At 46.8% G+C, this 16,576-nt stretch overlaps 1 protein-coding gene across 2 annotated transcripts in view; it reads left to right on the forward strand.

Annotated features, from left to right (window-relative positions):
* NOC3L (NOC3 like DNA replication regulator) overlaps positions 1-16,576 on the forward strand; it is a 468,680-nt gene that overhangs the window by 255,972 nt on the left and 196,132 nt on the right. For both annotated transcript variants that reach the window (XM_086922466.1, XM_086922467.1), the window contains exon 11: positions 5,395-5,526. In XM_086922466.1, the coding sequence (XP_086778592.1) occupies positions 5,395-5,526 (132 nt within the window). The remainder of the gene's footprint in view (positions 1-5,394; positions 5,527-16,576) is intronic.

The following is a 16,576-nucleotide window of genomic DNA, read 5'->3' on the forward strand; positions in this document are numbered from 1 at the left end:
ATATAAGCATAATTTTCAAAACATCACAGCGATAGTGCTCTCAGTAAAGGAAGGAAGGGATGTGATCGGGTTTGTGAGGGACTGGGTAAAGGTGGTGTGACATTGGTAGAATCACATTAAAATCAGTAGGCCTTTACACTTAAGCTAGTACACATGTTCCCTAATCACATCACACATAGGCTTGACAAATCCATTGTATTTAATCCTATGGTGTGCTGGGTTGGTGTGGTCTACGTTTCGACCCCTATGGAAATGGAAGGGTTATTCTTGCCTCATGTTGGGTTCTTCATCAGGAAATAAATGTGAGCACATTGATGTAACGGTCGGCGTCTGCACCGTCACTGCTTGGTCAGCGTTTACTTCTGTCGGCTGCTCGAGATACTGGCACGGTGAGTCATAATTATCTCGCGGTGCCGCTGCTGGATGCTAGTCCTGGGGGCTTGGCGGGTCTAGGCCAATCACCAGCGAGATGTCAGTGAACTGAAGTAAACGCTGACCAAGCAGCAGAATGGTGCCAGGCACGCGCTGAATTAAGAAGTTAGGCCCAAGTACGCGAAATAAGTGCAAGAGTATGCTCATCCACATGAGCAATGCCCAAAATCTTTAGGAGCCCACGCTGGCCCAAGCAGTGACGGTGCAGACGCCGACCGTTACATCAATGTGCTCACATTTATTTCCTGATGAAGACCCCAACATGAGGCAAGAATAACCCTTCCATTTCCATAGGGGTCGAAACGTAGACCACACCAACCCAGCACACCATTTGGATTTGTCAAGCCTATGTGTGATGTGATTAGGGAACATGTGTACTAGCTTAAGTGTAAAGGCCTACTGATTTTAATGTTATACTACCAATGTCACACCACCTTTACCCAGTTCCACACAAACCCGATCACATCCCTTCCTTCCTTCACTGAGAGCACTATCGCTGTGATGTTTTGGAAATTATGCTTATATACTTTAAAAGAGAAAAAAAGTTACTTTTGTGATTCAGCAATTCACAATGAACACGATTGTAAAAATAAATACAATCAGATTTTGAATATTGTAAGCTTTATTGTTCACTCTGTTTAAGAATACGTAGTGTTACATATATGTGGTGAACGTTTGTTCATGTAAAAAGAGCTGAATATTTAGAAATAACTGCGAAAACTCGGACCACTCTTTTCTGTACTGTACTTAGTGACCCAGGTCCTCGAGTTTTTTTGGGTTTACCCCGTCTAAACTCAATTGTCCCTTCACATCAGCCACCTGGAGCTGATGTCTATATAGCTTGCTCTCCGGATATTTCATCTTCTTATACAGGACAAAACATTCCTGATACGCACAGACAACACAACTGCAATGTTTTTCTTTAAAACAAGGGGCCGCTGTCCAGTGCAGCCCAGAGCATCTGGTAGTGGGCAATAAGTCACAGAATATATCTTCTCATCCCAGAGGTGGACAACGATCTGGAAGACCTGCTCAGCAGGACATATCAATAAGTCCACTAATGAGAACTCCATTCCCCCAGGTTCTACTCTTGTGCTTGTGACTTTGGGGGTGTCGTGTAGTTCCTAATAATAGATAGGATATGCATGTTTAGACAACAAAAACTAAGGGATTGGTGTCCAGACTGATTCCAGATACACTCAAAGGATGCGTTGGCCTTTAGACCAGCTAGCTCGCATTACCACCATGAACCCCCTAACTTTACCAAGTAGCAAATAGTTCTGGGAGCTATCAAACATGACAAGCCTTGAAACTTCAGGGATCGTGGAAACAGTGCAGTACCTTTCTCTCAGTAAATCGTGCTCACTTAGTCTCAGAGAGATACACAGAATAAACGATGGGAAAGTTTTCAATAAGCATTTATTAAACTAGTGTCATTCTAGTATAAAACATGTTTGCTGCAATAATCATTAGACAGAAATAGATATATAAGATTACAAGCACCGACAGAGTAAATAAAAGGTAGAAATCTACCATGGTACTGAAACAGTAAATATATGCAGGCATATCGATACATGTCAATATTCAAGCGTATTCCTAAGATTCAAACCCTATCTAAGTGTACCTAACATGTATGTAGCTGTAAAGCCAAGAATCCCCTAGGAAAGAGCCAACCCCATTATCTGATGGGTGAGAATGAAGGACCCTGTCTTGGTCTCGAGTTGGACACCTCACGACGAATGTCCGACCACTGCGTGCTGGATTTTCGGCAGGCCGGGATCTCAGCGTCTAGGGTCAGCGTGAAAGCTTCTTCTCCCTTCATCCCTTCTCATTCTTTTCTGATCAAGAATTTCCATTAAAAATTGTATAAGGGAAATTCCCGATGCTAGCTTATCAGAGGAGTAGGCCTCACAGCAGTGAGGAACAGGACATGCCGCACATTAATGCACATGTCCTACCTTTTACTTACAGAGCACTCTGCCAATATGACTACTTAGATCCTACCTTAGGGGAACCTATGTGTAATAAAAGGGGAGTTTAGGGATTGGCAAGTAGCTTTAAATGCCAAGTTAAAGTGGCAGTAAATTGCGTACACAGGCCCTGCATTGGCAGGCCTGAGGCACGTTTGAAAGGCTACTTCTGTGGGTGGCACAAGTGGTGCTGTAGGCCCACTAGTAGCATTTAATTTACAGGCCCTGGTTGCATGCCCATGGGACTTACAAGTAAATCACATATGCCAAACCAGTATAAACCAATCATACAATTAGGGGGCATAGCACATGGACTTTAGTGCTGATTAGCAGTGGTGAAGTGCCCAGAGCCCTAAAGCCAACACATCAAATGTCAGACAAATAGGCAGTGGAAGGCAAAAAGTTTTGGGATAATAAACCTGCCTGGAAAATCCCCAGGTCCAACATATACCATTAGCTAACATCTGTAAAGCGGAAACTTGCTCTACCCAGCATACCTTTACCAAACACTACTGTGTGGCTGTCTTAGCCAGACAACAACCTAGAGTTGGTCAGGCTGTCCTACCTACACTTTTCCAGTCTTCTGCAACATCCTCAGGCTAAGCCACCACTTTAAGGAGGACTGCTTTACAGTCTATGCACAGCATGTATGTCTACAGCCACACTTGGGACAAACTGAAAATGCTACTTACGCTGAAAGCATCTATTCGTAGTATATCATACTGTTGATTCACATGAGTCCACCCGCCTCCCTGGTCGCCAGACGTTGTTGCAGATATCCTTTCCTTATCTTTAATACTCTGTTAAGCATTGACATCTTCACTGTATATGTAGGTTCTACCTCCACTTCCACCCTCTGTGTGAGAAAAACAATCTAACAAGGGAGCTGATGCCCCATGCACAATACCACTAGTCTGTGGAGTCACTAGGTCCTGTGACTCGAAAAGACTTACTTTGAAGAAAAACTAGTGTGCATAGCTTATCAATCTTCAGCTCTACATTTCACAATCCGATGCCTTCAGGTATCATTTTCATTCCCATTTATGTTGTGCCTCGTCTTTGATAACATATTCACCCAACTATCCTTTCAAGAAAAACTTAGTTTGATCAAGTTGAAAACAGAACCAATGAGTTAGGTGGAATAATGCCTCATTGATTCTAAAGGCTATTGGCTTTTTCTTTATAAACCAATATTGATGCTACATTTTATTAGTGTTTGATGCTTTTTAAAACTGTAAGTGTTGCAGCATCCCATTGGACTCAGGCAAATATTTTTAGGTTTATCAATATTTAGGATCAACGTAACTGAGAACTACAATTGCAAGTAAAGCACCCTTACTTTCGGCACAGCTCATAGTTTTATTCCAGCTGGTCCTCTTGCATGTTGTCGGGAAGAATCCTCAAAATAATGTTTGTTTGCATTTGATGGAAATATATGGCACCTTGGGACTGTAGTGACGGTTACTGAAAAACAGGATGCCTTCGCAACACTAGATCAGTCCTCAATCTCTGTTAACCTTAAGCTGCAGCAATTTAGGACAGTTTGTATGCTCTATCATACACCTGAGCGCATTTCAAAGTGGGCATCATCTAGAACCCCTCCGCGGTCATACTGCCCAAGTGTCGCCTTCATGCGGCCGACATAGTCCATGTGTTTGGTGAATGTCCTGGCTAAAAGAATTGTGTGATAATCTATTTCAATTTATGTCAGCCCAACTGGGGCTTGAATTCTGCTTGAATTACAAGAAAATACTGATTGGCTATAAACTTGAGGGAATGCCAGTCTCAATTCTCAAATTTCACTTCTAATAGTACACTTCTGTATCGCCGGGGTATGGATTGATTTCACACCGCCCAGAATAACTGAATTCTGGGCTTTGCTTCATCAAACTTATGAATGTGAAACTGCAGTTACCAAGGCCAGGGGATCCCCATCAATCAAAAAGGTGGAAAGGATTTGGTCTCCTATACACTGGATATAGATGGCTGTATTAAACCTTTATGTCGTAATGTGAATATAACAGATTTAAACAAGCTTTTGAATCTATCCCTCTTAATCTTTTTTTCAGTTTTTTTTTCTATATATATATAAAAACGAAGGTATGTCTGTCTGTTTGTCCTTTATGCATTACTACACCATTCATCCGATCGGCATGAAACTTTGGGAAGTTGTTGAGTACACTCCGCGAAGGTTTCTGGCAACAACAAAAAAATTGTTAAATATCGGGCCCCAGGGCCCTCATAATCTTTCCAATACTGCACGTTTACAGTTTCCGGTGCGACTCGCTTTTGCATTGACTATCAACAAAGCACAAGGACAATCGCTGCAAGTGTGTGGACTAGATTTGGAGAATCCGTGCTTCTCACATGGACAACTGTATGTGGCCAGCTCACGCGTCGGAAAACCTTCTGATTTATTCGTGTACGCAACGTTTACAGTTTCCGGTGCGACTCGCTTTTGCATTGACCACCAACAAAGCACAAGGACAATCGCTGTAAGTGTGTGGACTAGATTTGTAGAATCCGTGCTTCTCACATGGACAACTGTATGTGGCCAGCTCACGCATCGGAAAACCTTCTGATTTATTCGTGTACGCACCAGACAGAAAAACAAAAAAAAACGTATCCACAAGCACGGAAATAAATAAACAGAATTAAAACACTTTAAACTGCTTTCCATATTAAAATGAATAAGTTTCAATAAAAATGACACAATGTAAATTGAATGTTATCATAACAAGTTTCCTTACATTGCCTTTCTTCTGAGATCGCAGCAACGCGTGACGGGTAAGCTAGTCTTCTATAAACAATTCTTCCTTCCTTCTCAATCTTCACTTTTCCTTTATCTTTTTCTTCTTTTACTGTGTTCAAATGTGATGTTTTATAAATATCTGGCAATAATGCAGAATTAATGTTTTGCTTGCACTGACTTTTTCGGGAAAATCTAAAAAAAATTAATTTAAAAAAAAGGAAATATATGTTTTCATTTCAGATGTTACAGGTTTTACTGCATTTAAGAATAAAGGAAGTCGAAGTAAAAAAAGATACAGAGGATCTCAATGTCAAAAAGAAGTTCATGACTTGCAAAGAGAAACGGAAAAATCTTTCCAGAATGCAGAGAAAAGTATGAGTTCTTTGTTATGTTTTGTTTAACCTAAAAGATGTCCTGTTTTAGAAAAAAATATTCAAGTATATTATCCACCAAAGTTGCTGTTTTTGTTTAAATGAAATTTTAACATTGCTTGTATATCCCAGTTTGCTTTTATATAACCAAACCTTGATAACGAGAACAAAGTTCCCAATGAGAACAAGAAAAGAGGTGCAAGTGTGAAAGAGAACAGATTAGTAGCAGGGGCAGATTACATAACAGTAACTCTTTTATGCGCACTTATGTCGTAGTTTATTTGCCAAATTAGTTAGAATTTAGAGGCACCACTATTGTAATAGATAAGAAGTTCCATCAATATTCTCCACCCCAAAAAATATTTCCAAGAAGGAGAGTATTGGAATTTTTTTTAAAGCTTGCTTGATGGAACAATTTAATTTTTTTTAAATTTGTCTTGTCATCTATTTAGTGTACCTTTCTGTTGTTTGATTTCACTCCCCTCTTTTCCATTGGTATATCTCAGGGTTCTGAAGGCTACTTCTAAACACATATTCCTCAACTCTTGAATATTTCCAGGTGCCAGACTGGTATCCAGATCATTTTGCTAGCAGTGTTTCTCTGTACTGGGAGATGGCACTGTATTGATCCGCAGTGACTCCATACTGCCCTGGAAGTAATGGAATAGAGCCACATATAAGCACCACTGATGCACGCTGATCTCAGTTCCATTCTTTCCATGTCCTTGTATGCAGATCCGTAGCCCCGCTCCTAACTTTGCTGCGACTCAAAAAAACGTTCACAGTGCTTTAGAGAATGATGTCCCCACTGAAAACAACAGGATTCAAGCTGCGCCAAGACTGCAGGAAGCAGATGTTGTTCACTGACCCGTATGAGGCCTGCTTATGGTGATTGGGCTATGGGAGGCTAAACTCCACGTTGCCGAACAAAGGAAGAGGTTATGGTCTATTGATACCAATATCCCTATTTGGAGTGGGAAAGAAGCTAGGAGACAGCGTGATTTCTATTCCGGGAGCTGCAGACCCAATCGTGCTTCCAGTCAGGAGGCTGTTCCAGCAAAAAGTCCACTTCCCACTTGAGGTCATCAAGTAAGTCAAAGTCCAGGCATAAGTGTCAGAAGACCATGTGGGACTCAACCCCCTCCCTGGGTCTTGGTGTCTAGGGAGCTAAAGGTTGCACTCTCCTGATGTATCAGCACCAATCCTGCAATTGGTGCCAGCGTGCCTCAAGATCCCCCTCAAATCTTGGACCTCACAGCAAATAGCACCTTCAAAGAGACAAAGCTGCATAGTTTTGGTGCAATTCAGACTCCCTTTGGCATGTCTTCAGGACACATGGATCCCTATTACTCTGTAGTCAGACTTCCACCAGTAGGTCTAACCTAAAAACCTTTGCCCCCTTGGAATCTCTACTGGGCCCATACCAACTCCCGTACTAACTTCTACTCCAGTGCCAAAGTCCATGCCGGTTCCTTCCATACCTAGACCGACAAGGACCGGTGTCACCAATTAATGATCCAATCCTAATGCTGGTCTCTCACCCCAAACTGACTTTGGCTTGCTCCAGGCCTATGTTACACTATGAAATCAATAAAGCATAACCAATGGTTATACAGCTGGATTCAATCAAGCCTTCTGCCTCAATGACAGTACCAAAGAGTATGAATGCTCTTTATAGCTCTGATTCAGATCCAGTTCAAAAGGAACCCAGTGTCCCCCAGGACACTAATGATGATGAAGAAGTCAACAGATTGCTACCCCCTATTATATGGAGGATGCATTGTATTTGAACTTGCTAAATGCCACTGGGCTAGACACATCGCCTGAAACAGAGCTAGACTTTCCACTTGGGCCACGAACAGAGGAAAATGCTTAATTTGCAGTGATGTGCAGTTGAAACAGTAGAATTGCAGTTGCACAGTATTTAGACAAAAACAAATGCATTTAATGAGATTCTTCAACCACAGCCAGTTTCATTAAGCTTCTATTGCAATTTAATGATGCCCTTATGGCTACATGGTGCAAGCCATCCTCATATCTGTCAGTCTGTCGGTCTGTGGCTAAGCAACATAGCCCAGCTCACAGTGACTGGTACTTCCCATTCCTACGGATAGGGATTCAAATACACTTGATGCTTTTGGAATTTAGAACTTGGATCGATCAATTGGGTAGGTACACCCATGCATTATGGGATATGATCATTGACATATTTCCGGCCCTCACTTAGGGCTTCATAGGCCCAAATGATGCATTTTGAGCAAGATTCAGTTAAATATGTACTCCAAGCTGCCCTGAACACTACAGACTGCATCGACAGAGCCCCAGTACTGTGCTCAGAAGGCATGCCTGGATGAATGTACTGGTTTTTCTGGGGATATGCAAGTGTCCCTAATGGGACACCTGCATATCCACAACAGCCAACCCATTTCTTTTGAGACCGTGGACATGGCATCGACAGAAACCATTCAAGCCAGCAGGGGCATTAATCCTCAAAATCCTCAAATTCATTCTGCCTCTTGTTGCAGTGGCGACCAGACTGCTTTAGTTAGGGTGCAAACCTGGCCAACAGCATACAGAATATTTAATTTCCTCCTTGGCTGGGGAGCTGTCACATCGGACAGGGAGGTCTTACAAATTGTTCAAAGGGGCTATGCTCTACCCTTCCTCTCCTCCGCATCCCACCTTCCTCCCACACTGGGTTGACTTTTGAAAGAGCACTACGCAGTCCTGATGCAGGAGGTCAACCTTATGTGGTTCAAGGATGCCATTGAGTGGGTACCAAACTCGGATAAGAAAAATACTTCCCCATTCTGAAGAAGGAAACTGGTCTCAGGCCTATGTTGGACCTCCACCCAGTGAACGCCTTTCTGAGGAAGCATAGGTTCAAAAGGCTTATTCAGATCATGTCAGCTATGGACGCAGGAGACTAGATGGCGCCATTGGCCATGCTGCAGTGCCATTATTGTTATGTACAGTTCAAAGTAGACCAGGAACACTTTCAATTTACTGTGCAATCCTTCCGCTTTATCACATCCCTTCTAGTGTTAACGACAGTGATGGCTGTGGTCGTTGGCCATCTTTGATGGTCGGGAGTACATGTGTTCTGGTATATCAACCTTAATGAGCCAAGAATTCCAACCATTTAGGCAGTTCTGAACAAAGACATGCCTGGCTACGCATTTCAGGTTTCAAACCAGAAGTACAAAGTGCCATACTCAATCAACCCTCTGATGAGCAACATTTATTTGGACCTAATGTGGAAGTATCCCTTGAAAAAATGAAAAAGGATACGGATATCGCTAAATCTATGGGAGCCTTGCAACCACAAGCTCCCAGACGTTCTTTTCGTTGCTCATCATATAGAGGTACCGATAGAGGCTACTCTTCAGATAGCCCCTCCACTTCTTACAACGCCCCTACCCAATCCACCTACAGTAGAGGCTACCAAAGAAGGGGTTACAGGGGCAACAACAATAAAGGCAGAGGCATCACTAACAACTTTTGCTCTTCCTCCACCCCTGCCCAATGACTTCCCTCCACTTCCCCCACCACATTCACCTCCAGTTGGGGGAAGACTACAACAATTCCTTCCTGTCTGGAACAACATCACATCAGACAGGTAGGTGCAACAAATAATTCAAGCAGGTTACTGTCTCGAACTAACATCTACCCCCAAACATACCACCCAAACAACGCCCAATGTCACAAGAACATTTGGTATTGCTCAGGTAGGAGGTAATATTCCTCCTACAAAAAAGCGCAATAGCACCAGTTCCAATGCATCAACAAAACAAGGGAGTTTATTCCCTATACTTTCTTATCCCAAAAAAGGACAGCTCTCTAAGGCCTATTCTTGACCTCAGACCACTGAACCTGTACATACAATCAGACCACTTCCATATGGTCACACTACAACAGGTTCTTCCTCTCCTTTTTCAAAACTACTTCCTTTCTACTATAGATCTCAAGGACGCCTATTTCCACATTCCCATTCACACAGCTCACAGAAAGAACCTCAGATTTGTACTAGACGGTCAGCACTATCAATTCAAAGTACTCCCATTCAGGGTCACAACAGCACCAAGAGTGTTTACCAAGTGCCTTGCAGTAGTGGCAGCGCACTTAAGAAAGCAGCACATTCACGTCTTCCCATATCTCGATGACTGGCTCATAAAAGCCAGCTCATACAGACAGTGTGTACAACACACTCACACCACCATCCAGTTACTCCACGACTTGGGGTTCACAGTAAACCACAACAAGTCCCACCTGCAACCGTCCCACGTACAACAATATCGAGGTGCCACAGTAAACACCTTGACAGCTCTAGCTTATCCCTCACCTGCCAGGATAACAAATATGCAAGCTCTTCTAACCAAATTCCAACCGCAACACTCTCTTCCAGCTCGAGTGTTCATGCAACTCATAGGAATGATGGCCTCTTGCATATTCATAGTGCCTCATGCAAGACTACAGATGCGTCCTCTTCAAGAATGCCTAGCACGACAATGGAACCAGGCTCAAGGTCAATTAACAGACCTAGTGTTGGTAGACGGTCGAACACACCGCTCTCTGCAATGGTGGAACACCAAAAACCTTTCCAAGGGCTGACCGTTCCTAGAGCCAGTTCCCCAAATAGTTATGACAGCAGACGCATCCCTCTCTGGCTGGGGAGCCCACCTCCTGCAGCACACCAAGCAGGGAAGGTGGACACAGCAACAAAAATTACTCCACATTAACCACCTGGAGTTACTAGCCATTTTTCTAGCCCTAAAAGCATTCCAAAAGCACATATTGGGCAGAGCTGTCTTAGTCCGCATAGACAACATGACAGCCATGTACTACATAAACAAGGAGGGACACACTCCCTGCAACTCTCTCAGTTAGCGCAGCAGATATGGAGATGGGCTATACCTCTGAACATCTTCCTTCTAGCCCAACATGTTCCAGGGGTACAAAACACCATAGCCGATCCGTTAAGTCATCAAACACAACAAATCCACGAGTGGGAACTTCATCCACAAGTTCTTCAACCGTTCTTTCAAATGTGGGGACAACCTCAGATAGACCTCTTCGCCACCCACGAAAACGCCCAAGCTTTGCTGCCAGGTATCCACACACGCTGTCCAAAGGCAATACGATATGGATTAACTGGTCCGGCAAATTTGAGTACACTTTTCCACCTCTCCCACTGCTTCCACTAGTGGTGCGCAAACTTCAGCTACATTCCCTCACTATCATTCTAGTTGCTCCAACTTGGGCCAGACAACCGTGATACACCACACTACTGCAACGTTCGAGGCATGTGGGCTGCTGAATTCATATCTGTGCATAGATCGCCGACTAGTGTTGGTTCCGGATGATTGCACATTGTTGTCCTGGAAGAGTCTTCGAAGTATCACGAGATAGGTGGCTCCTCCCGTGGACTACAGTGCGCATGGGCATCGACTTCATCCTCAGATTGTTTTTTTCCGCCATTGGGTTCGGATGTCTTTGATTCCCTCTTGTCGGAATCGATTGAAAACTTTCTTGAGACCAAAAGGTCTTTAGTCTATACGTCGGTATTGTCTTGCGTTCGGCATTACTTCTTCTAGCTCGATTCCGAGCCGGTTTATCTACTCCCGAGTGCTCTCGGCGCGGAAGGCCCAGTCGACGCTCCTGACCTATCGACCGTCCATCATGGACCGAAGTCCATTCAAGAGATGTCCGGTCTGTAACTCGAAGTACCCCCACATCGACGTCCACCCGGTGTTCAACAAGTGTCTGTCCCCGGACCACAATGAGGACAAGTGTATGGCTTGTTCACGCTTCAGGTCCAAGAAGACGCTTAAGCTTCGACGAGCTGCACGCCAGGAGGCCCAGCAATCTGCTCCGGCGCCTGTGGACATCTTCGATGCAGGGGAAGTCTAGGACGAATCTATCCAGGACATTTCCGAATCAAACCCTGCGTCGGACGTCGACGATGACTACGACACAGATGCTGAGATGTTCCAGGGCGAAGAAGTCGTCGAAGAGGTAGGGGACGACGACGGGGCCCTCGGGGCCATGGAGGATAGCTCGGATGAGGAGCTTCCTCAAACTGACTCTGGGGCCGTGCCGATTTATGAGGCCCAGGTCGAGGGATGGCCTTCGGGCCTTACCCAAGATCTCGCTATGGGTTCCACGGCCCCGCGTTCGGGCTCGGCCACGGACATTGTTGCCGAGCCATTCCCTGGCAAAACGAAACCGAAAGAGAAACCTACAGTCTCGACGCCAGATACTGCGCAGGTGCCAGCCTCGAAACCGAAAGAGCGCATCGCTTTGGTCGGCTCCAAGGCCTCGGAGGCTTCGGCGCCGAAGAAGCCGAAGGTGGCTGTCGAGCCGAAGGCTCAAGTCAAGGGCGTCGAGACGAAGTCTGCCGCGCCGAAGACTAAGGTGAAGGTGGTCGAGAAGGGCGCGTCGGCGCCGAAGACGATCGACACCGGCAAAAGCCTCGGCGACCCGAAGAAGGCTGTCGGCGAGCCAAAGAAGACTCTCGGTGACCCGAAGAAGCGTCTCGATGACCCCAAGGGTCTCACGACCCCGCGTCCACAGGACAAGGCCAAGGGCGCCGCGCCCCGAGGGTCGACTCCAAAAGTGGCCTCGAAGGATTCCATTGAACCGGCGCGCCCATCCGCCGCGTTCACCAAGAAGGTGACGGACTCACTGCAGCGCATCCGTGAAGGCACCGCGTCGGTCGATCCGAAGGATCCTCCGCCTGCGAAACCTGTGGAGAAACCACTTGCGGCGTCCACGCCAATCCACTTCACGTTGCCGCCTAAGACGGCGCCGAAGGCTTTCGCTCCTAAGGCGGCGGCCGGCGTGCCCGAAAAGGTCTCCTCGGCGCCGAAGGCGTCATCGGTGGTCCACGGCCCGCGACCTCGACGACCTTCAGGGGACGAGCGTCAGGAACACTTCATCGACGCCGAAACGGGCAGGCTTTCCCTCCTGAAGCGGAAAATCACCCCAGAACCCCAACTGGAGTCTTACAAGATCCCTCTCAAGAAAAAGAAGGACTCTGCTCGCTCTCCGGTCTTGGTGGAACCCCTTTCCCCACAGACTCATGATGTGTCGCCCTCTTACTCAGATGTGGACACTGGTGAGGGAGATGATGAGGATGAATACAGTTATCCTGTCTATACAGACCCTGAGGATACCAATGAACCCTGGGTAGCTGGTGGTGACCCTGGGGATCCTCAATCAGGACAAGACCCTCAACTTTTTTCTGCTAAAACGTCCCCTACAGAAGACTCTACAGCTTTCAATGCCCTCATTGAACGGGCAGCTAACAATCACAACGTCCAGCTACATGCTGACCCTGTGGATGTAGATTTCCTCTTTGACACCTTTTCAGTCTCTGAAAAGACTGTTAAGACTCTGCCTATGCTGAAAGGTGTTTTAAAGCATGCTGCTGAGATCTTTAAAGAACCTACCAGGGCAAGGGTGATAAACCCTAGGATTGACAAGAAATACAAGTCGGCGCCTACTGATCCTACCTACATCAAAGGACAGTTGCCTCTAGACTCCCTTGTCGTCTCAAATGCCCGGAAGAGGGCTAATTCTCAGACTACGGGTGATGCTCCTCCCCCAGACAAAGAATCCAAGGTCTTTGAGGCTTCGGGGAAGAGGGTAGCAGCACAGGCAGCCAAAATCTGGCGCATTTCTAACACACAAGCGCTTCTGGCGCGCTATGACAGGGCACACTACGATACACTGGAGACCCTGTTGCAACACCTGCCTGATCAATACAAGGAAGGGGCTGAGATGCTGATTCAGGAAGGGAAGCTAATCTCTAACGCTTCAATTAAGTGCGCCCTGGACCTAGCTGATACCGCTGCCAGAGCTATAAACACTAGTGTTATGCTTCGGCGACATGCCTGGCTGAGAATCTCTGGATTTAAGCCAGAAACCCAAACCACCATCCTGAACCAAACAGTTAACCCAGATCACCTGTTTGGCCCAGAGGTTGACACCACCCTCAAAGATAAAAAAGGACACTAAGACTGCAAAATCCATGGGTGCCTTACAGTCTTAGCAGTTTCGGGGTGGGTCTTTTCGTCGCTCCAGCGCTAGAGGCGTTTCCAGGGGCCAGCTCTCCCAGTACACGCAATACTACAAGGGCAACATGCAGACCACTTACACCAACAAAAGTCGAGGTGGATATCGTGGCAACAGCGCCAAGGGCAGAGGACGTGGAAACAACACCTCCTGATCCTCTGCCACCAGCAAACAGTGACGCCTTGTCACTGCCCCCGACCATACAACACCGGTCGGGGGGAGACTCCAGCAGTTCCTGCCTGTCTGGAAGTCCATCACCACGGACAGGTGGGTCAGAAAACTTATCCAATACGGTTATTGTTTGGAGTTAACATCCACTCCACCCAACATGCCCCCAAGACACCGTCCTATGTCGGTCGAGCACTTGCACTTATTGCAGCAGGAGGTCACCGTCATGCTGCAAAAAGGAGCAATAGAGCTCGTGCCACTGCAGGAGAGAGGCACAGGGGTATACTCCCTGTACTTCTTAATACCAAATAAGGACCGGTCCCTCAGGCCCATCCTCCGGCCACTCAACTACTACATCCTGTCGGAGCACTTCCATATGCTGACCCTGCAGCAGGTGCTCCCGTTGCTCAGACAGGGGGATTTTCTCGCAACTTTAGACCTAAAGGATGCGTACTTTCACATTCCACTGCACCCTTCACACAGGAAATACCTCAGTTTCACCATACAAAACCAGCACTACAAGTTCAAGGTTTTGCCTTTCGGTGTCACCACGGCACCCAGGGTGTTCACAAAGGGCCTGGCGACAGTGGCGGCGCATCTCAGGAGACGGAACATCCACGTCTACCTTTATCTGGACGACTGGCTCATCCAAGCGAAGTCAGCCCAGCAGTGTGCCGCCCACATGTCCCACACCATTCACCTCCTGCACGATCTGGGATTCTCACTGAATTACCCAAAATCCCACCTCCAGCCCGCCCACGTACGGCAGTATCTGGGTGCGATCATAAACACTCTGGCGGCCACAGCACAGCCAAATTCAGTGAGGGTCAGCAGCATTCAATCGCTGATACAGAAATTCAGACCTCAACACTCGCTTCCAGCAAGAGTGTTCATGCAGTTGATAGGCATGATGGCCTCCTGCATTTCCATAGTCCCGCACGCGAGGCTACATATGCGTTCGCTTCAGGAGTGCTTAGCACGTCAGTGGACTCAGGCTCACGGGCAGCTCAAAGACCTAGTGTTGGTGAGCGGTCCGGCATACAACTCTCTGCATTGGTGGAATCCACGAAACCTTTGCAAGGGCCGACCGTTCCAAGAGCCTGTGCCACAGATCATCCTGACAACGGACGCCTCTCTCCAGGGATGGGTGGCTCATGTACTCCATTACACGGTGCAGGGACTATGGACGCACCAGCAACGGAAGATGCACATCAATGTTCTCGAACTGATGACGATCTTCATGGCACTCAAAGCCTTCAAAGTACATCTGTGCAACAAGGTTGTGTTGATCCGGACGGACAACATGACAGCCATGTACTACATTCAAAAGCAGGGAGGAACACACTCTCCGCAGCTGTCTCATCTGGCTCAAAGCATGTGGAAGTGGGCCATTCAGAGGAACATCTTCCTCATGGCAGAACACCTCCCGGGCAAAGACAATCAGATGGCGGACCTGCTCAGCAGGCACAGCCACCAAATGCACGAGTGGGAGATACATCCATCAGTACTCCAACCGTACTTCCAAAGGTCGGGTCATCCAGAGATGGACCTGTTCGCCACAAGGGAGAACGCAAAATGCCAAAGCTTCGCCGCCAGGTTCCCACAACCACAGTCGCAGGGCAATGCGATATGGATGAACTGGTCAGGCAAATTTGCGTACGCTTTTCCCCCAGCACCTCTGATACCGCTGGTGGCACGCAAGCTCAGGCAGCACTCAATGACTCTCATCCTGGCTGCTCCAACGTGGGCTCGCCAACCATGGTACACCACGTTTCTAGAACTGTCCGTGGTACTGCATCAGAGGCTACGTCTCACACCCAGCCTTCTGACGCAGAGCCATGGCGACATTCAGCATCCAGATCCGCAACAGCTCAACCTGGCGATCTGGCTCCTGAAGTCTTAGAGTTTGGCTACCTGCACTTGCCTTCTGACTGTATGGACATCATTCGGGAGGCAAGGAAGCCCACCACCAGAGCATGCTATGCGGCAAAATGGAAGCGGTTTGTCATTTATTGTGCAGACCACAACATTAACCCGCTAGATGCGTCTATTCAGAATATCATCCGTTACCTTTTCCATCTGTACAAATGTAATCTGGCCTATGCTTCTATTCGCATACATCTATCTGCGATGGCCGCTTATCTCCAGAACAGGCAGCACCTCTCACTCTTCAGAGTGCCTGCCATTAAGGCCTTTCTAGAAGGACTCAAACAAGTCATTCCTCCACGGACTCCACCAGCTCCGGAGTGGAACCTCAAAGTGGTCCTCACCCGGCTGATGGGTCCTCCCTTTGAACCACTGCATTCCTGCGAGATTCAATTCTTGACGTGGAAAGTGGCTTTCCTCATAGCGATTACGTCACTACGGCGAGTTAGTGAACTGCAAGCCCTCACTATCCAGGAGCCATTTATTCAAATTCATTCTAACAGGGTGGTGCTTCGGACTAACCCTAAATTCCTTCCTAAAGTTGTGTCTCAATTCCATATCAACCAGACTATTGAATTGCCTGTTTTCTTCCAAAATCCTGAGTCATTGGCGGAGAGAATGCTCCAACCCCTTGACGTCAAAAGGGCCCTGATGTATTACATCGATAGGACCAAGGATTTTAGGAAGACTAAGCAACTCTTTGTCGCCTTTGCACCACACCACAAAGGTAACCCTATTTCCAAGGCTGGTATTGCTAGGTGGATCGTTAAATGTATCCAGATCTGCTATCTGAAAGCCAAACGTACTCTCACCATTCCACCAAGGGCCCACTCCACCAGAAAGTTGGGGGCCTCTATGGCATTCCTTGGAAACATTCCTTT

Source organism: Lissotriton vulgaris, chromosome 5, assembly GCF_964263255.1.
Source record: "Lissotriton vulgaris chromosome 5, aLisVul1.2, whole genome shotgun sequence".
Classification (NCBI taxonomy): Eukaryota; Metazoa; Chordata; class Amphibia; order Caudata; family Salamandridae; genus Lissotriton; species Lissotriton vulgaris.